The sequence below is a fragment of the Ammospiza caudacuta genome, chromosome 1 (genome assembly GCF_027887145.1).
Source record: "Ammospiza caudacuta isolate bAmmCau1 chromosome 1, bAmmCau1.pri, whole genome shotgun sequence".
NCBI classification, from domain to species: Eukaryota; Metazoa; Chordata; class Aves; order Passeriformes; family Passerellidae; genus Ammospiza; species Ammospiza caudacuta.
Genome location: NC_080593.1, coordinates 23,883,803 through 23,905,830, shown reverse-complemented (window position 1 = coordinate 23,905,830; position 22,028 = coordinate 23,883,803). Strand labels below are relative to the sequence as shown.

The window sequence follows — 22,028 nt, the reverse complement described above, 5'->3', positions numbered from 1 at the left end:
GACTTATCCTTTGTCAGAAGTTCTCAAACAGTCTGGTGTCCAATGAGAAACGTTCTGTGCTGGCCCAGGTCATATTTAAATCACTCATCCAATGTAAGAAGACAAGGATCTCTGAACCTTCTGGTCTCTAGCTAAAAACAGTAGTTAATGCCTGAAAGGCAAACTGATAGCCTTGTAATATTCTTTATAGATAATTTGGATGATAAAACTGAATACATCTTAAGCAAGTTCATGGATCACAACATGGTGGAAAGCCAGATACAGCAGAAGGAAGAACCGCCATACAGTGAGACCTCAACGTGCTGGAAGCTGAAGCCAACAAGAACTGCGTGTGAGTTAATAAAAATAAACCTCACGTCCTGCACCCAGGATGGAATTATCCCACATCACAGAGCAGCTGGGGACTGACAGGCGTGGTGTGTAGCTCTGTTGAAGAGCTAACCTAGCACGCTACCCCAGAGCAAGCAGCATGCCCTGGCAGCAATGAAGAGAAACAAACCATTAAACTTTGAAATGGCTCTCAATGCCTACCACAGTAAATGACTAAAACATCAGTTTGGTGATTAAATACTTACGGTATGGCTGAAAACCCCCCAGGCAATCCCATTTCGTAGAACAGAATTTGATAACCATAATACCATTTGTTATGACTGCCTCACAATACAGCAGAAAAAGCCCAGTAAGCCTAACAAACAAATCCTGGCTTCAGTGCTTCAATGCAAACACTTTATTTAAGTGTAGAAAGCATACTTTAAATTCTCTATTTAGCAGACTGAAAGTCTCTACAGGAACAGTATCTGCAACTGAGCATAATGAGGGTAAGAAAAAGTGAAATAGAATCCTTTGTCAGGTGTTGCTTGAAACTTTCCACCAACATAAAAGCCACAAATTTGCCTCAGAAAGGTATAGTTATTCTTCATATAGAGCAAATGCTACAAAATCCACTTTAAGCTGCACCTGAATGTATAGCATGCATTGTGGCAAACTGTACTGTGTAAGTGGTAACTATGATATATCCCAGACCCAGACAGACTGTGGCTGCAAGTACACAGTAACACTTGGATATATCATGAAACTCATCATGAGAGATCATAACCAGTCCTGTAATAGAAAGGCTCAGGCTTTCCTAATGATATTGCTCCTAATCCCCCATCACTGAATGATAGTAACACATAAACTCTGAAAGATTACTGAGAGTGAAAGTGAAACCAAAATATGTAGACTGAGACAGACAGCCACCTGTCTTAAAAGGTGAAGGACTAATTTTAGAATCACCTGCCCTAGTAATGATACAGCAAGTGCCTACTCCCTTTGACCACGGGTAAGTAATTATTCCTACAGAAGATTTCAGTAACACAAAAAGAACAAAAAGCAGAGCCCATTGGTAGGATTTGTTTTGATCATTTATTAAGCACATATACGTCCTAAGAATCCTTGACTGGGGTGTCCTGCAAATCAGTAGTGACCAACTAAAAAAGCCAACCTGAATTTGAAATTTTGGCATCGTTTAAAAGTTGGACATTTGCTGTGGTTTAAGCTTATCCATCCCACCTTACCCTGGACAACTGAAAAAATATCTGCCATAATCTCTCTTTCACCCATGAGAGAGTCATGGAGACAGCAACACTGAGATTTAGGCAGTAAATCTCACTTGAGCTGTTTAAAACTCATCTGCTGTTAGGCTATCAAGTTTTGTAAAAGCTAGTCTGTCCCCTGAAAAGATGCTGAACAGTTAACTGGCATTAGAGAAGAAAGTGTCACTTTGTCACTTTTGTCATATTCTCAGAAGATCTAAGCACTAAGGGTTGTCTTGGCAAAGCACTGACTCCTCAAGTATAGGCAAGTTTATAGTGCCTGCTTCTTCTGGGTTCCTGATATCTATACTAAGCAAAGGATACTGAAAGTAAGATGAATGAAAAATTGCCAACACAGAGAATAAACAGATGTCTTTCTAGTGAAGTCTACTGATTGTATTCTGCTAATCAACAAATAAGAGACTATCACAACTCTTTTTAAATCCTGAGATAAAAACCCACTAAAAGAAGATAAATGAGCAAGCAACCTGCAAATACTTTAAACATATTATGTCACATAGCTGAAAAGCCAACCTGTAAGTAAAGAATTAATGTTCTTTGCAAGTTTCAATCTGCTTATCTGTTGAGCCAAACAGAGCTTTAGGTTATTTGTTCTATTCAACAGATGCTGAGTTTACAAAACGGGTAACATTAGGCTGAATGAACAAGAAATAATCACCCAGAAATGAAGAATTTTCAATCTACTGATTTTTGTGTTGCACTCACAGCCAGGATTTCCCAAATAGCTTGAACAAGACCTCAGAATGTCTCCCCTTATGGAAACTTAAGTGGCTCATGAGTACTAGTTGATGACAATAAGAATAAGAAAATTTCCAAAGAAGAAATCCTAGTGTCTTCCTAAATAAAAGGCTGAGAGTCTTTCAGCTTCAGAGACAGCCATTCCTTTGGAGTTCTCTGAAGAAAGCCAATGGGATTATCAGTTTACAATTATAGATAGCTATGGTATCTTGAGGGACAGCACAGGGTAATGAGAGGAACAGCACCTCGGGCAATTCTTTTTAGCCAGTCTTTATCAAGTTAAGAGTACTGCTGGCAGTGCTAATTACCAAGGGCGCTGAACTGGAATGAACCCCGCCAGATGGCACTGTGAGCTGGAAAGCCTCAGAATTAGTGCGGTTCTGATCTGGTCTGCTCTTCCCTGTCCCAAGAGTTTAAATAGGAACAGATCTAGGACCAGCTAAGTTCATTACAGCTGGGTTATTTTCTGGACACAGAATGGAAGTTAAGTGTATGAAAATTCACTCTAAGTGAGGCTACAATGACTGACACAAGTATACCAAGCAAATTTCAATGCTGGACTGCTTCAACAAAAGCAATGCCTTAACTTCTAAAAAAAGTTGCTCAACTGGTCTTTAACTAAACTGCTTCTACTTAAATGATTTATATACTGATCCGAACTACTTTGTCATTTTACTCTTCTCATATTATATGCTGCCTCCCTCTGGTGATAATGAGGGTCAAAAAATCATCTGACCCACATTGGTACCAAATGCCCCCAAAGCCAAGAGGAAATAACTGGATTGGGACAAGCTGTTAGTGACAAAAATGAGAGGCCAACGGAAGGTTGTTTCGTGCTGCTTTCTAGAAAAACCACAGGTCATCCATACTTGAAGCCTGAAACATTAGGATCTTTGGCCAACCAGGCTCAAGGTGCTGACATAAAAGCGACCCTCATTTTCCCTGCATTAAGTGATGAGAGTCACCGGTTGGGTGCTGTCTCCAAAGGCATTGTCTATCAGACACTTTTGCCAGGTTACAGAGGCTCAGTAACAATAGCAAGGCAAAAGAGTTTTGCACCAACAGAAACGCACTCTTGCTCCACCAGGTTTCTGTTTAACACCAGCTTTTAATTAAAAACTGGATCCTGAAATTATCTTCAGCTAGGCTGAAAAAACCCCAAATGGCACAAAGTCAATTCTTCAATGTCCTAAAAACTTTTGAAACAACTTTTGAAGGGGAGGTGGGGAAGTAGGAGGACTTATCACAATGTATCAAATGGATTCACAAACAAGTTAAAGAAAAATGTTTCTTCCTCTACTCCCTAAGCTCTTCTAAAATAATCCAACTTGCCATAGTAAGTAAATTCCTGGCCAGAGCAAAAGTTTTGCTGAATAAATTTTAATAATGGTAAAAAATATGTTACAATTAATTTTAACTTTTATAAAAGAATGAGGGAAGAAAGGTTTTACTACTTTGCTAAATTGCAAGTTTTTAATAACTTATGTTTTCCACTAATTTTTGAACTAGAAAACTTCACTGCTTTGCCATGTTGTCCTTCACATCTCACAAGAGTCTTTTGAAAATTTACATCCAGAAGATGCCCTTATATGTTAATTCATTTTTAAAAACTCATTCTAATATGAGATTTAGATACTCTGAAAGCATTAGTTGTTTTCCATACAGTTACAGTACAGTTCATTGGACTGTATGAACACGTTATCCTTTAGAAAAAAAAGTATCAATATTTATCTTCAGGCACTTTTCTGGGGTGTTTTGGTATCCACCTAAGGCTATGGGTAACTTCAGCTGTGGCATCCATTCAAGAACAGTAATCTCAAGGAGTGCAGGACCCTAAACAAGATGTAAATGTAGATGAGATTCTATTAACTGAAACAGCTGCTGTTTTAAAGGTGTAAGTCTACACTATGATTTTAGTATCAGTTTCCCATGAATGAAAGCACAGGATGCAATACGTTTTGCTGACAAACAAAATACAGACTTTAGGAAGTGCACAGAAAATTTGATCTCTGGTGTTTTAAGTCAAGCTATCAAATGATCATATCTTAGTAACACTTAACAGCTGAACAATAAGTGGGAGAGGCTGTGACAGGCAAAATAATACATAAAATTTTTGAGCTCCAAAAGGAGCCACAACCCTACTCATTTATGTTCTTGATGTGTAACAACTTGTTACCCCTTCATCTTAATGAAAAGTTGTCAAAATTCAAAGTTGTCAGATATTGTGTTAAAACATAAGAACAACTAATAAAACTAAGCCACTGGTTGGATGTATTAGACTAAATTAGGTAGGGCACACATGATACATGACACCAACCAAATGGAAGTTAGATTGCTGTGTGTTTCTACTGCCTTAAGGCATACACAGCAATCAAGACAAAGCTTGTGCTCAATAAATCTGATCAGAAGAAGACACAGATAAAACAAAAGCAAACAACTAAAAACAATCAAAAATGCCTGGAACTTGCAAAAGGCATCACATCTTAAAGTCTTTGGAACAGATTAATTGCCTACAAAACACACTTGATAGAAAAATCATTAGACAGAGGCCATAATTAGTACAATACTTCATAAAGGTGAACTCCTTAGCAAGTTTCTGCATTGATATTTTTTGTAAGGCTGTACAATTATAAATATGTTTAAGATTTTACTTTTCTCCCACTCCACTCTTGATGAATTCAGCCTTGTGAAACAAGTTATCTTCTGAAATTAAAAGGCAGATACTGCCCTCCTGAGCAGAAGGCAAAAAGCACTTAAGCATTAAGACTATGTACTAGGTTGCAATTTTATATCTGCTATTTCTTTCAATATTGTGTTTGATTCAACAAAATTGTAGGGTTAGGCCTTACATTTACAGCAGTTGATTCCTACAGACCCAGAGAAGTCCAGTGAGTTACAAATAGGATCAACTTCTCTCATTCTTACCTGCAGAATCATACCTCATGAACTGTTCACAACTGAATATTTAAATGAACCATAGAGATGAATATGCCACAGACCACAAGAAATTCAAAAAGAAGTAATGGATTTGCACTGATAGTGAGCTTCAGTCAGGCTTATGAAAAAATAAACCCCAAATATATATTTTAAAGCATAGTAGCAACTTAGAGGCTAAATATAAGCATTAAAACATTAATCTATTCAGAATTTCAATTTCTGGAAAGCAGCAGAGTCATCAGACATATACCAGTATGTATCATCAAAATAAATTTATCAACAATCTGAGCATTGCTAGGTAGTAGCTTCAATTTATTTCTTCTTAAAGCAACTGGTTTAACACCTGTTCTTTACAAAGTCTATAGTTGTATCAGCTGTGTGACTAAATATAGTTAAATCAACAGCTGGAGACGCCTTTAATTAATCCCTTGGAGTTCTTACAGGGTAACTATTTTAAGAAAACAACTACAATACAGTAACATGGCTAAGCATATAAGCATATTAATTCCATTATATTTAGGTCTTAAAAAATATTCAGTTCAGAAGAAATGCCTTACAGAATAGGTACAGCATAAAAAGCAAAGAAACTATGTAATTAAATACTAGAAGCAGCCAGCAAATTTCTGCCTTGCTCTGTATGTAACTTTTTTCCTATGCTGCTCTTCTTCCCCAGAAAATAACCTTAGGAAAACATTCCTGAGACTGCAAGGCAGTGAAGAAGTGAGTCTACCTTTTCCTTGAGCCCAAAGCAAGGCTAAATCTCAATCTAAATTTTGGTAATAATGGATGGAAAGAGGCGAGTCTGATTCTGGTAAAAGAGAAATTATTTTCATATCTCCTATGTGCTAATTTTTCTTCTCAATTATAATTTTCTTTGTATTAAACACGCATAACTGCCATTTATCACATCCTAGAACACAGATTTTAGCCCTCATTTTTAACAGGAATCTGAGAGGGGAAAGAAGTTATGTACCACACTGAACTTCATAGACAAGCAGAACAAGCCTGGTATTTCAAACAGGAGTTCACAGGGTTTCTCTAAAAGCATTTTAAACTCTAGGTAAGAGCAGTCCTAAATACTTTATGGTCTTTTGACTTTAATACCTCTGAAACTACTTACTTTGTGGCATAACATTCTTTATTATCAGCACGATAAAGGTGTCAAATCAGAGTAATTTTTTTCAAGAAAACTTTAAACAACTTCTGCTACCACAAAACAACACTGACTGCTTAATGAGAACAAGTGTTCTTCTTATTAGTACTAAAAATCCCACACTCTAACTTCCCAATTAATATCAAAACCCATACAGAGTAATTAACACAAGATATTGAGACAATGAAATTTAAATTACCATATAAATGTTATATTTAATTCTGAAACACACAAAAATCATCACCTATGGCCATCTGTGCATGCCAGTTAGAAGGCAATTCTAAAAATACAAAAGCATGCAGAAGCATCAGTTGCCAGTAACTCCACACAGTGCTTGTCAATCAAATTACTGGCAACCTGCAAGTTTGAATGTAACACAGACACTTCATTCTACTTATCAATTCTTACCTGTTTAAAAGTTAAGGTTGACATTTTTAATTTTTATAAAGATTGAACTATTAACACTAAAACTATGAAATGAGAAAATAAAAAGCTTTGACAAGTAATGATTCTCGTGTTTCTAATAATGTTATCCTAAATTGGTACAAATTACTTACACTCTATTTGATTTTGAGCATTACCAGACTCATTTATGTTTTTGCTTACATGCATTTATGTAAGAAATAACTATAAGCAAAATCTATATGTTTTCAACTGAAGAAAAATCCCCAGAATAAATTCACTTGTTTTATAGCATTCTGTACACTACTTCAAGTGGGTTTCTAGTAAAACACTTGAAATCCATTTTCCTCACACAACTAGTTACATGGACATTATGGTCCAAGTTAAAGAGGTGCTCTTCCCCAGCCTAAATTGATGAAGATAACACCTAAAAATACAGACTTATTTTAGGGAGCATGGAAAGTGTGAAACAGTATCATAAATTATCATAATTGCTAGTCATCTTACCACATTACATCACAAAAATGCAGTTTTTATATAATCCTTTTGTTACACAGATTAACCCATCCCCTTAGGATACTGAACTACTGAGTATATACCTATTTATTTGCATTTTTTAAAATTACCTTTATATTGTGTCTAATCTGGCACTGTGAAATCAAATATTTGAATGTGATTTTCCCAACACAAAGGATTATTTTATTGCAGTTGATTGGGAAGAAAAAGTTTGTATCCATCTATTTCCTCCATTCTTCCACCACCCCAATATATGCTGCCATGAAATAATTACATCGGGAGGAGCAGGAGAGAGGTAAAACAGTACTCCTTAACTTCTCAATCAGAGATTGAGATCACATCAGCCCATTATCATCCAGATAACAGCTAAGATGCAATTAAATAACATAATTCTGTTCCTCAAGTTATTCTTACCTTGTTTCAGGTAAAACCCAAGAGTATTACCTACCCAAGTTGACCACATTAGAAAAGCTCAACTTGGCTTAAAGAAGTTGTGACAAAAAATATTCCAAAATTTGGATTGTAGGCAGAAATCAATTTTGGGGGTCCTCCTCCTGTTTCAGGATATGAAAACAATATTGCTGACCACTATTGAGAAATGCAGGATCCCTTCCTGACTTCAAAGTGGATCACACTTGTATCACCTCTCTCTCTTAGTCACTGGAACATTCTGTAGGCTACTTTTACAGCCCTGTAATGAAATGGAATCAAAAATTCCTCCTTTCTGCCAATGGGAAAGGGTGTGAACTTTCTTCTGCCATCTTTCATGCTGTTAAGACTTCATGACCTTTCTGCCAGCCTGTTCTTTCAGACTGCCAAAGTGTCTCTGATAAGAAGCTCTGTACCTCAATTCATTAACCTCTCCCTAAGGCAGTATCATCCATGAGCACACAACAGGCACACTCCCTCCAGTGCAGGTCATTTACAAAATATCCAACTTTACACCTGAAGAACACTACGTACCACCAGCTGGACTTCGCTTCAGCAATCTGAGCACAGCAGACCAGCTCATTTTCTGCCCAGCTTGCACACCATGAATCCTAGCCATCTATCTCCAATTTGTACAAACAGCCTCTAAGAGATCACATTAAATGCCTTCCTAAAGTCAAGGTAAGCAACACCCACCATTCTCTTCCCATCTATTGAGACATTCAGTTTATTACAGAGGACAATTAACTTGCCCTTGATAAATTCCAATCATGCTCTTGGCCTTTCTGTGCCTGAACACGGCTTCCAGGAAGATCTGCTCCATCATCTTCCAGACACCAAAGCCAGGCTGACCTGCCTACAGATCCTGATACTCCTTCTCACCTTCCTCAAATATGGAGCTGATGTTTGCTTTTTTCCTCCTGCTTAATTTGAAATCTCTGAAGGCAATGACCTTTCAAAGGTGAGCAAAGAAAAGCCTTGTAACAATAGCACCCAGCTTATGCAGGATGCTGGGACACACTGTACTCAATCCCATAAATGTTTTTACATCAAAATTGCTTAAGTGGTCCCCAGTTTGTACAGAGGATAATACATCAGCCTTCCAATTCTGCCATTAAACTCAGGGACCTGGAAAGCCCAAGGACAGTCCTTACCACAAAGAAGCAAAAAAAGCCTAAAGTGTTGCTTCCACATCCTTTTGCACCAGATTATTTTGAAGTCTAAGCCTCTTCACCACGTTTGCCACCCACTTCAGTTTAGTACTGTGTACATACAAACATACATTCTTTCCACAGCTAATAATGTAAACACTGAGTGACACAGGCTCTGTGGAAGACTGAATGACCACCTACTTAGAGAATAAGCCATTAAAACAAATAACGCTAAGTCAAATTTTCTTTTCATTTGTAACATAAAACGATGATTGTACCTTAACCAAGTCTTTAGTTTGCTTATAAGATGATGTCACACAGTGTCAAAAATCTTTAACACTTTCAGCAAGTTCTGTCAGATCAGCCCTAGTTACCTAAAAGGGGTCTCCTGTTAACAGTTGTGCAGATCCCCAAGGACCTGAATGTTGACAATTCATTCAGAGAAGTCTGTTTCATTTAAAGAACAGTCTCTGCCAATCTTTTGAGACTCCCTAATGAGTATATAGAGTCTTACTGATAACTGCAGGATAACTGCAGCTGTGGTTACAGTGTATTATCAAGCATCAATGTGGCTTCCAGGGGGCCAAGGCTGGGGATAATCAACTGCTTCTCAAAAATCGTGAATACTGGTTAGAATCCCACAATGAAAATCCTGACGCATCTACAGAAAATTGTAGTCAGGCAACTACTACATCCTGTGGGATACTAATCAATACTCCATTCCAGCTCCCATAGTTCCTCCTTCCACAACACACTGCAATTATCCAACTGCAACTTCTAATCAGTTAACTTTAAATAACTACCGTTTCTAGAGCACAGGGCTTTAAATATGCAACAATACTGCAACATGTAAAGACAGTTCTTTACATGGAGAGAATCTGTATCTGAAGAGGCTTTGCCCAGACTTCTCTAAGTAGCTAATGCAAGAAAACTTGAATGACAAAAGCATTTGTCATTAGTGCTGATGCTTCAAGAAAGGGGCGGCAGCCCACTGCATGTTTTTTCTGATCAGCAGAAGTCCTGAACTGCCCAACAATGCACATTTTTCCTTACTCCTGCATGGTAACATTTAGTCATTATACTAAATGAGGAAGCAGAGTTTATTAGATATTGGCTGAGAAGGGCCGACTAAAGCATTTTTGGATGTCAGAAAAAGCATAAACTATTGATCTACTTTAAGACTTTATGCACTGTTTACATTATTCTGATTCATGTAAATTTAACTTTTTCATCCTAAGAGGAAACAATTTAGTTGCATTTATGTAGAATAAATCTACATTTTTCCCTTCCACAGTGTCCTCTTTTGTAAAAATGTAGCTGTGACAGAGATGTTTAAAGATCAAGAACTGAGAGAAATAAAACCCAACAGGTAGAGAAAACATGTAAATGCACAGCAAGATCTCAAGAGTTGTGTTTGCATCTAATTTCTCATTAGCCAAGATGTCTGAAAGAAAGAGGCACCTTTAGAATGAACAGACTAGGTCTAGATAAGGCTTTATTAATAACCAACACAAGACTATAATTTTTTCAACTTGACAAGCGCCAACTGGCACAGAATCTGAGAGGTTACATCTTCTGTCAACAAGACAATCAGCTTTTCAGATACAGATCAATTGTTTAAATTCAGTTCATGCTAAGCAGGAACTGATAGCCATTCCTTGTTAATAAAAACAAGTGATGTGATGACTTCCATCCAGTTGTCAGTGCAATCTTTTCAGGAACATTGTGTTCAGTTGTCAAAAGCAAAAATTCTGGAGAATTCCAATACATTTTTAAGTGATTATTCATATGCATTTTTGGCCACCTCTATGCTTCAACTCTGTGCAGAAACCAAACAAAACCTAAATTTTCATTTTAAGAAATGTTTATGGTGTATATTCTTTTATTTTTTTAGTAAATTGCAAATATTTTAGAACAAGTCAAACTCAGCTGTGCTTCACTTTTTTCCCACCTAGTTTATATCACTTTTACATTAACTCCCACCATTTGGCATGTCTGGCACTGAATGGACAGAGTGAGAATAAAGCCCACAAACTGCAGCTTGTGAGAGAGAGACAGCTCTGCAAGGAGCTGGGCAGACATAAGGGAAGAACCAACTGCATGAATTTCATGCTCAGTGTGCAAGGCTTGACAGGCTTGTACTATTTTGACAGGCTTTTATCACTTTTTACACGCTGCTGAATTATGAGAAAAGCAAGCTCACAAAGACATTGATATTGCTCACAAAACTGCACTTGCCTGTGGAGTCTTGTTTTTGTTTTTTGTTGTTTTTTGTTTTTAAGAAAGCTAAATTGAATTCCTAGAATATATTCCAAACAGTGAAGAAAATCTAACACACATCCATCTTCAAGGAGTCTTTGATGTATCAGACATCCTTTATTTCTTTTAACACAGCAAATTAGGCTAGCTAACACAGCATACAACTGAACAGACCCAGAGAGGGTTTTCTTATCATTGTTATTGAGCATTACCTGTTATAGTAAGACATTTAACCTATATACCTTTCAATTGAAAATAAACATTCTCAATGCAAATATACAGGTTTTATGTTAAACTCGTTACCTCTCTTAGAGAATCTAAATGGATTTAGAAATACTTAAATATTTTCCTCTTGTTTTGTGGTTGGATACCGGAGGTTTCTTCACAGAGAAGAGTTTAATGACAAGTAAAAAGGTCAGCAAACAAAGCCAGGATTAAGGGATAACCTCTTCTACCAAATCACAGCCTACCACTGAACTCAGATTTTAATAAAATGTTATGTAACTTACGCTGCTTATTCTCTGGAACACCTGTTTTATCAATATTTGCACAGAAACATGTTCAGTGCCAGAACAATCCCATCAACTCCATCTCTTTAACTCCACCAATCTTCTTGGGTCTTGCTTGCTATTGTAGTTTTAGAGATATCCTGTAATTTTGCCGTGGCAGAACAGTTTTCATCAAATCTAGGCTTTCCTCTAAAAATATCACAAAAATGGTGTATATTCTCTTTACCATCATTATGTCACATTGTCAAGAATTTTAAAATTTCTTCATGTTTTGAGATTTAGAAGCATAGTCCAATAGACCACCTCTTCTTCATTTTGCCATGATGTTACAATTCAGTGTTGTTACAACTGGGATTTGATCACTCCCTCACTACCCTCAACATAATGTTTGGTATCTAGAGTCTCACATTCCTTTGCCCAGCTGACAACTGTTGAATTTGTTCCATGTGGAAGATTGCTGGGGCTCTTTTTTAGAAGAGGAGAGAAGCAGGAGAACTCATCCATACTTCCAAGAAACTAAGAATTCTAAGAAATGGAAACATTTTTATTAATTGTTCAATCTTTCTTCCACTGATTGTAGGAAAGGTGGTTATAAAATGTTGGCTTCTCAAGAAATCACGGGAAAATAAAGATTCTCAACGATTTCCTTCAATAAACAGGAACATCAGAACCATCAACACAATAGGGTGTGCCAACTCTTTGCAGTCAACAGACAAGCATCTCATCAACATAAATTTCAAAAAGTATTTATGTTTCAGCATAGCAATTAAAAGACTGCAATTATCAATTGTGTTTTGTTGAACTGTGGTACATTTATCATTCCAAATTCAAAGTGACACACTAACATGTATCTGCAACAAAATTATTTTGAAACAAATACATAGAAATACCTTGAAATCTCTCTCTGGGGCAGATATTTAGGACAGAGCTTTCAGACCCTAAATTAGCATTTCCAGCAATTGTGCTACTAGTATATAAGCTTATGTTGCAATATACAGTAGTTCAACAAAGTTGGACCTACTTCAGCAACGTTATTTTCATCAGATTTTTCACTATTCCAAACTCTAAGATGCTAGAGTAACCATGTATTATTCTACAGTTAATACCTTTGTACATCAGTATTTAAAAGCATCCAGTTGTTTGGATATTCACTGTCAGGAAAAAATACAGGATTTTCTGGCAACACCTACATATGCCAAGAAGTCCAATTTCCTGGGATTATCAGATACACTGAAATTTAGAATGTCCTTTAGAATGAATTTGTGGTGGTGATCAAGCTTATTTCCAAGTAAGTACCAACAAACAAACTTTCCTAGATTCTAGTTATAATAGGGAAACAAATGTTGCAGTCATCTCTGTTTTGCTATTGCAACACACATACTAAGAAAATAAGTAGTTAGAAAGAAGACCACAGAAATGAGGGAGAGACTTGCACTTAAGCAAAGAAAGTCTTGAAAGTAGGGAAAAAGCAACTTTGTGCTTTCTTTTCTGCAATTCCTTCTTACACAAGGAACAAGAAAACAAGAGAACTGCAGTTTTACAATGTCATTTCTTGCTCTCACTGTGCTACTAACTGTGTTGACTTATTTCTCTATTTTTGTGAAATTCACTAGCATTTTGGATGAAAGAACAATTCTCTCTAAACTGGCAAAAGAACAAAGATTATTTTGAAGTGATACTTCTCTCCATTCACAGAAGAAAAAAAAAATTACAGCTTGTTTTACCTTGCCATTGGAAACTAGAGAACTACTTTAAAGACGTGAATAAAAGTACATTGATAAACAACATCTAAAACCAATAATGAAGCCCTGTACCAAAAGCAAGAACAGATTTGTGGAATGAGGGAAATAGACATGAAAACAATATCATGAAAAAAACCCACACTCAGAAACAGGAATACTTTTAGTAGTTCCAATTTGGAAGAGAGTTGAAATCCCAGATTTCAGTTGAAGTATCTTTTTTTTAACAAATACCCAATAGAGTCGATTAAAAATTTGAGTATGTAAAAAAAAAATTACAATTTATTTTTATTTTTTCAAAGCAAAAGCAAAGAACACTGAGTAAATTGTAATGAGCTGATAGTCTTATTATCCTCAAAAGAGAAATTAAACTAGTCATACCAATTTTTCTGCTATTAGGCATATCATGTGTCTTGAAAATGCTACCACAGATTTCCATTTGATCTCTCACCCAAGCTTATGTACCACACCAGTAGCAATCAATTATCTAGACTGAATATATATTTATATCTCAAATGTATATAAAATCTTTTTCTCTACAATTCAACATAGATATCCACTGTTTTGAACAAAAATAAATGCATGCACAACAAGCTGAACACCTCACACTTTGCTCTTTTCTCACCTCTACTCAATTTCTGTCCTATCTTCTTCTACTCAAAAAAGTTTTAAAACCACATGTGCTCTCTCCAGGGCAACATTCAGTCTTTATATTTGTGATTTTCTCTGTGTTGCAGAGAAAATCACAGATATAATTTCATGTTTACAATCAAAATATACACATGCAATTCCACATACCTTCTATTATTTGCATTTAAAATTGACAGAGATGCATACTGGAGTGAGCACATTGAAGCCTGTAAATTAAAAGAAGTCAAACCCCACAATTTCAGAAGGACCTAGGGAAAAAAAGCTTTGCAGCACAACAAAAGAATGCCTAGGAACTAGATACAGATTTGATACAGATTTCTGAGGATCTCCATGTGCAAGAAAAAGAACTCCTTAAAATAAACTGTTCATTATAGTATTTTTCAGTTTCGCTGTACTCTCAAGCCAAAGCCTTCCCTTTCCAGGAAACTTCTGAAAGATCTACTTGCTTCCTGCCTTGTCCATTAATACACACCAGCATCTTCAGATATAGGCAAAGCACCACTGCCATGCTGTGAACTTTTAACTCAAAAAGCTTCTTCTGTCCATAATTTATGAAGAATGACCACAATGACTAGGGTTTTATGATGAAATCAGCACTTCAAGATATGGCAAATACAACTTCTTTTAAGAGAAAAGCAGAGTAGGAAAATGCAGAATGAAAAGTAAATTCTTCCTTCCACAATTCTGTTTATTTTTGCTCAAGTTATTTGAGGCAGACAGGATAAACAAAATGAACAGTCTACACTTTAAAGTGAAAGATGATGTGTTAATAGCCCAGCTATTTAATGACATGTAAGTTTTAAATCTATTTAATTTGACTGACCCTTAAATTAGCTCCCTTGGTTAGAGCATAGTGCTGACAGCACCAAGGTTGTGCATTCAATTCCCATAGGTAAATCACTTAAGAGTTGAACTTGTCTTAAATCACTTAAGAGTTGGACTTGATGATCCTTGTAGGTCCCTTTCAACCCAGAATATTCTATATTCTGTGATCTGTGACTTCAGTGAAAAACTCTTTAATAACTACTGAGATACTGCTTTTTTAACTCTTCAGGTAAATTACAGGGAGTTCAAAAAGACTGTGTTTTACACTGTGTTTTAGAGTCAATCTCTACTTTGAGTTCTTCTGGGGGATTTAAATTAGAGCTTTAATCACTGAGTCACATAAATATTCCATGTTTGCTTGAGTGTTTTATTTAAAAAAACTCAACATATCAACACCTTTCCTTGAGACTTCTGAAACTACTCAGTCCAAAGAGGTTACAGATGAGTGAGGATTTTTCTCCCCTCAAAAAAGAAAGACATAGCAATGCAAACAGCAAACATTCCCAGACTCTTGGACAATGCTATTTTAATAATACATATCATTTTCATCTTCAGTCATCTGAAATATTTACATGCATGACCAGATGACAAAATATGCAATTATTTCTTTTGACTATTCAATTTGTGAAGATAACTTGCCCAATTAGTTATACAACCTGTAATACTTGTCCACTGAGAGCCATTAGAGCTTCCCCAGCCGACATCATTGCTCCATCTGCTCAGTGATTTTCTGGTACAGATGAAAAGCAGTAATAGCCTCTGTTCTCAAGTGTTTAAACCAACTCACTAATTTCTTCAGGTTATCCAACAATTACACAGTTTCTTAGAACACTGACCAATGTATTTCAAACATTCATAAAAGCTTTGAAAAACAAAACACCAAATTGTGTATTTCTAACATTAGACCTGAAATCCTAGTCCAACCCAAGAGAACTTACAAAGGGTATTAGTGTCATTCCCTTGTTCACCCCTCCCACAGGAAAAACAAGCATACAGCCAAGGAGCGCCCTTTGCTCACTAGAAATTTAAACACTTTTTAAATACTTTGCTAACTAAATTTCAGTACTGTAAAATGGATCATTCCATAAAACTTGCTACTGATAGCTTCATCTCAATTTTGCCAGTTATAACAGCTGTGCCTTTCACGTGTGTCCATGTGCATAGAAATTAAAATATTTTTATAAATTTCAAAAGCTTTTCACCAAAATACTCTCAGCCACTTTCTGACAAGGGAATCCAATCACCATGGTTTTATTCTGAAGCTAGCAAATTACTCTCTGTAGTTCTGAAAGTTGATCAAGACAGTCCCACACCCTAATAAGAAAAGCCATTTACTAAGCTGCTAAATACATACATGAAATTAAAATACCCAACCCAACTACCATAAATAATACCCTCTTTAATGTGAGAGGAGCTTTCCAAGCAAACTGATGCACACAGGAATCCACATGTAGTATGCCATGTCAAGACCTTCAACCACCATGCTCCATAGTCCTTTTCTAAGACCAGATACACATTCACATCTCAGACCACCAACAATATTCCAAGTCTCCTCAGCAAGGCACAAACACATCTGATGCATTTCTAATGTCACTGTGTTTTAGGGCACTGATCAACCTTACAGCATGCATCTATATTTCTGTTGCTGGCACACACCTCCCTTCCACTTTCCATCACAGTCAACACAGTTTCCCTTAACTGGCCTTTCTAACACACACTGTGCTTGCTTCCATAAGGACATCACGAGATAAGACAAAGAAACATCCTGTTTGGGGGAGAAGGGAGTTCTATAGAGGAACTGGGAGACCATTTTGAATGTCTCCCTTCAATGGAAGGGAGACAGACATTTATAGAGTCTGGGTTAATATTCAGCAGATTTACTCACGGCAAAAGAAAATGAATGACTATAGGTCTGGGAAAAGGAGCATGTAATTTACTGGATTTAACTGCGTGTCTCCCTTGCTTTTGCAGACTTGTAACAGACAGAACAACAACATATTGTGCAAACTGCTTCATAATGCAGACTTGGGTGTAGTCACTGAAAATCAGCAGGTACACATGAATATTGGTGAGCCTCCATCAAGACTTTTAATTCCAATTTTCAAATTATGTACTGGGAAAGGCTGTGTGTTCACACTGAGACCTATTCTGCAGGCTTGAGTACACTTGGCACCATTCAAGCAAGGTAAGATTCACAATTTCCAGTAACAATAAAAGAGGACTCAGAAGAAAATTAATTTGCAGAAAATCCACTTTTAATACACTTCTCCATAAAAGATCTCTGTGGGGGGACAGTGGCATAGAAGTCATCAAGAAGAAGTTCCATTGTAGATAAATTCACACAAAACCAAATACCACATTTACCACTTGATATTAAAATACAACCAAATGGTTGCTTTACAAGAGAGCTCATATGGTTTAATATGCATGCAGACACTGAGATTTAGCAGTGCCAACTTTACAAGGAAAAAACCAAACCAAACCAGAATCCAGGTCTCAATTGTGAATAATAACTCCACTGTTAGCAATGTACCAGCCACCTTCATGGCATCCACTAGGCTCTTTTACCAGATTGCCAATTACCTGCATTCATCCTGCAGTTTATGGAACATCTTATTTACAGTTTGTCATTTCAGGTGGATGGTTTAAGGTGTCTGCAGTATAGCAATACCTGCACTTTTTGGCATAATAACAACATATACTTAAACACATTTTCTCAGTTACTTTATTTAAATAACTCTCAAGTGATAAAGCTCAAAGGTTTTCTGTATGCTTTGGTTTCTGGATGGTTTTTTGGTTGCTGTGGTTTGCAGAAGATATCCACTGGAGCCAAGTAATTTTAGGAGATGCACTTATTACACTACTGTGAATCTGCTTGAAAACGAGAAAAGCAACTACAGGAGCAACTCCTGCTTTCATTCTCTACAAACAAAATTCCTTCTTTTCTGCTTTTATCACTGACATTTGTCACTGAAAGATTGTGACATAATCTCTGCTATACAACACATTTTTACATTCACATGTAAAAAGGGGGTAAATGCAACACAGAACACAAACAAAAAATCTGAAAAAACTCACACTGCTTTTACAGTCCATTCTCACATAAACCATGTATAGCTTTAAAGAGTGATAATGACTTAAATCACAGGGGACATTTAAAAGCATGAATACTAAAGTCTTCAGGCAAAAACTTACAAGAACAGCATTAGGTTTTAGATAGAAAAGACTAGAACAATAGTGAAAGTTATGACAGTACTCTTAAAATACAGAATAAATTAGTAAACTGTACATTTCTTATCTCAAAGTTTGAAGGAAGCCACTGAATTCCTGCTAGAGTCCTGTCTTTTGGTTCAATTTTCAGTAATTGTCATTAATTTTCTGTGTTAAACCCAGGCCAACATGAGCAGAAAAATCTAAATTCTTCATTGTGCTTTATGATATTGGCAAATCTACTTCAACCATCTTCTTTAGGAACTACTTTCTAATTTTCTGCAAAAGAATTAGCCAGTCTGTGATAGAATGTACTGCCACCAGGATCTAATCTGTCCCAGTGCCTTTTATGAGTACACATAATGTTGTGCAAGCACCACTCTTGCACTAACCATTTAAGGAACAGGTTTTTCTATATAAGCATACACCTCCATGTAGGAGATTCTCCCAACAGACATTTTTAACCCAAACAGAAACACACTAAGTTTTTTTCCTAGTACAGCAAAATACCTATTCAATACTTTGAAGATTAATATCTTTTCTATAGTCCGCATAAATAAGACGTGAAAATGATGTTTCACAGTTTCATCTTTAGCTTGTCTTCGTTTTGCCTCTACTATTAGCTCCTGCCAAGTTACATGCATATCTTTAGCATGAATGACTGACCAACTTCTGAACTCTTATCATTTAGCTATGATTACAGGAAGGAAATAGATACCTAACGTCAAAACACTAATTTTATCTAAAATGCCTTTAATTAGCTTATCTCGTTAACCACCAAAGGTTTCTTTGAAGTTAAAAAGAGGTCCTCCTGAAGTGTAGTCTGGTCTGCTGCCCAGAAGGCAAAATGCTGTGCAGCCGGTGTGTACCGAGCCATGCTTAGAGTATAATGCAAATCTCGCCGACTAACCCTTGGGTTAGCCCGCAGAGCAGCGTCGGAGCCGCCCGGGAGCCCCGGGGCGGTGAGGGCTGCGCGCAGCTCCGCGGGCACGGGGGCTGCGGGCGCTCCCGGCGGGGTCCCGCGGCTGAGTCACGGCGCTCCCAGCCCCGGCACGGGCACCGCGCCGCACCGCTGGAGGCCCCGCTAATCCCTGCCTCCTAAGGCTCTCCCACGGCATTAGCTCCACGCTGAGAACAGCTGTCGGTTTCATAAACTTCCTTAAAGGTTCACAGGGTTTCCCAGGCTTATGAGGTGAACGGGATTCGCGCCTCGTCTGCGAAGGGTAATGAGGTTAAGGCTCCTTCTCTTCCTCCTTGGCTCTTCCTCCGTCCGGCGCCGCAGCGGGCGCTGTCCGGGCTGTCACCGTCCGGCCCCGTGACTGGCACCTGTGGCATGCCAGGTGTCGGGGGCCGGTGTCGCCGGGCACGGACCCACCGGCCGGCCGGGAGCGCAGCCCGGCCCCGCGGCGGGCGGGGGAGCGCGGGGCGGGCGGCACAAAGCGCCTCCTCCGCCCGCGGCTTTGTTCGCGGCGGGGCCTCGCGCCAAGCCCCTGCCGCAGCCCCGCTCCGCCGCCGCACGGCGCGGCTCGGCCCGGCGCCGCTGACAGCCTCCCCCGCCCTGACCCCGCTGTCTCCTCGCCACGCCACCGCCTCCTCCTCCTACCTTGGCTTTCCCAGCCTCCAGCTTCTTCAGCCGCTCCTCGTCCTCCATGGCGTCTGTGCGGGAGAGCAGGGTGTTACCGGCAGCAGGAGGGGGGGGCTCGCACGGCGGCCTCCCCTCAGCCCGGGCGCACACGTTCGCTGTCCGGTCCGGTCCGGTCCCGTCCCGCCTCACAGCGACGACAGCTGCCGTGGCGGGGCCACCGGCGCCGCCATCTTCAGCTCCACGTAAACACGCGGCCGGGGAAAGTGACGTGTGGCCGCCCGCTCCTCCTCCCGCTGCCACCGGCCCCTCCTTCCCGAGCCCGAGCCGCTCCCGGCGCCTCTGCCCGCCGGCGACCCCCGCCCGCCCGGCTGCCGCCGAGTCCCGCCGGAGCCGCCCCCGGAGGAGCGCGTTTGACCCCTGCCCGCAGGGCGGCGGCGGCGCCGGGGGCAGCGGGAGCGGACAGCGCCGGTGGGCACACCCCCCTCCACACCCCCGCGCCCTGCGGGCAGAGGCGGGGGCTGCCGCTGCCCACAAAAGAACAGCACTGCTGAGGCGCCCGGCGCTCGCTGGACTGCGACACGGGGCTCTGAACGGGCAGCACCCGAGCTCTGCTGCCCCGCCAATCCCGTGTGTGGGGATTGAAGGCTAACTCTGACAGTTCTGCTTCTCCAGGTGCTGTCCTGCTCCGGCGCGCCGCTCACACAATTGCAGGGATCCTACAGCTCTATCTAAGGCTTGGCAGTACAACGAGCTTCCCGAGCGTGTGCCGCAGACTATGTAGGGATGACAACAAAGGATGGGTAGCCTCCCCTGTTGAAATTACTTACCATGCGCTCGTCGTGCCAGACGGGCTGGAAGAAGTGTGTTAAAAGCACAATGGGGAATATGGCACGTGGCAATTAAATGCTCATACAATTTCTATACCTCAGCAAATACAGAGCAATATTCTGAGATAATTTAATAGTCTACTTAATGTGCGCCTTGAAAAGCTAATAGCACTTTGTGTCACGTGCTCCTATTGTGCTTTTTTTTTCAATTCCCCTTGAGGTGGGTTCCGATTGCGATGGTGCGATGGATGGCACAGGCTTACACACAAAGGAAGGAAAAAGGCTTCCCCGGAACGTGTACCAGCTGCAGTGGGAACGGATTCTTTATTCTGCATTTGGAATCATGCTGCTTTACTAAATGCAAAACTCAAAGTCTTTCGGAATTAACTTAGATCTCAGCTTTGCTGATCTTTTGAGTGTGGTTCCTTTAGCATACATTCTTTCCTTGCCTGAATTTTCCAGCAAAGACAGGATACGCCCAAAAAAACCAAACAAACAGAAACACAAAAGAAAACAGTATTTGCACAGTATTACTGACCAGGAACAAGGTTTTTTTTAAAGTCAATTAGGTGTCCTAGCAACAAAACACCCATATTACTACCAAAGTAAACTAAACCTACAATCTGAGGATTTCATGTCAAAGGATTTTCCTTTCCTCCTCCATTACATTTCACGGAAAAGTCTGAAATAGCTGTCAGATCACAACATGCTGCTGATAATTCACAAATAATATGAAAAAAAATTAAAAACATCACAGGCATATACAACCTCTTCCAACATGTAAGGAGCACAGATATTGTGTATTCTCACGTGTTATAACTTCAGCAATACCTCTTAATAAAAATACTATCTAACTCTAATTTATTTTCTTCAACAAAAATGCAAATCAGAATGAAAGACTTCTATATGGATCACATAAGATTCCCTGATCCATCTTGTAAGAAAAAAATACCTGACAGCAGTCAGATGTTTTCCTAGCAGCAAGACAATGATGATGCCACTTTCTAGATTTCAATTTTAACTTAAATACTTAAATTAAAACTTTTTTTTAGGTTTGTGGTTTTTCTGGGTTTTTTTTGTTTTTTTGTTTTGTTTTTTTTTATTGTTGTGGGTTTTTTGTTGTTGTTTTTTGTTTGGGAGGGTTTTTTTGTTGATTTTTTTTTCAGTTTTGAATGTCTGTATTTGGTCAACATAATTCATAAAGAAGTAATTCTCCTGTTAATGGACATGACCTTCTTATATATATGTGTAGCAGAGTGATAAAGAGAAGACTCTTGGTCACGCACCAAAAACATGACACTGATTATGTACATTATTATAATTAGATTTGTTTCTAATACAGCATTTAAATGCTATCAGTGCAGTATATAATATAAGCAGGTATAAAAAGTTATAAGCAGATTTGGCTATATGAACTGGTTTATATAAACAGGTTTACAGTCTTTGGCCTTGCAGAATTCAGAATTACAAAGCACCTATATAGCTACTTCAGGATTTTATCT

The 22,028-nt window shown here is 38.8% G+C and overlaps 1 protein-coding gene across 1 annotated transcript in view; it reads right to left on the bottom strand.

The window, feature by feature from the left end:
* AKAP9 (A-kinase anchoring protein 9) overlaps positions 1-19,944 on the bottom strand; it is a 105,514-nt gene extending 85,570 nt beyond the window's left edge. Inside the window, exon 1 of the mRNA XM_058808715.1 lies at positions 19,718-19,944. Coding sequence (XP_058664698.1) covers positions 19,718-19,765 — 48 coding nt within the window. The 5' untranslated portion in view covers positions 19,766-19,944. The remainder of the gene's footprint in view (positions 1-19,717) is intronic.
* Between the last annotated feature and the right edge of the window lie 2,084 nt (positions 19,945-22,028).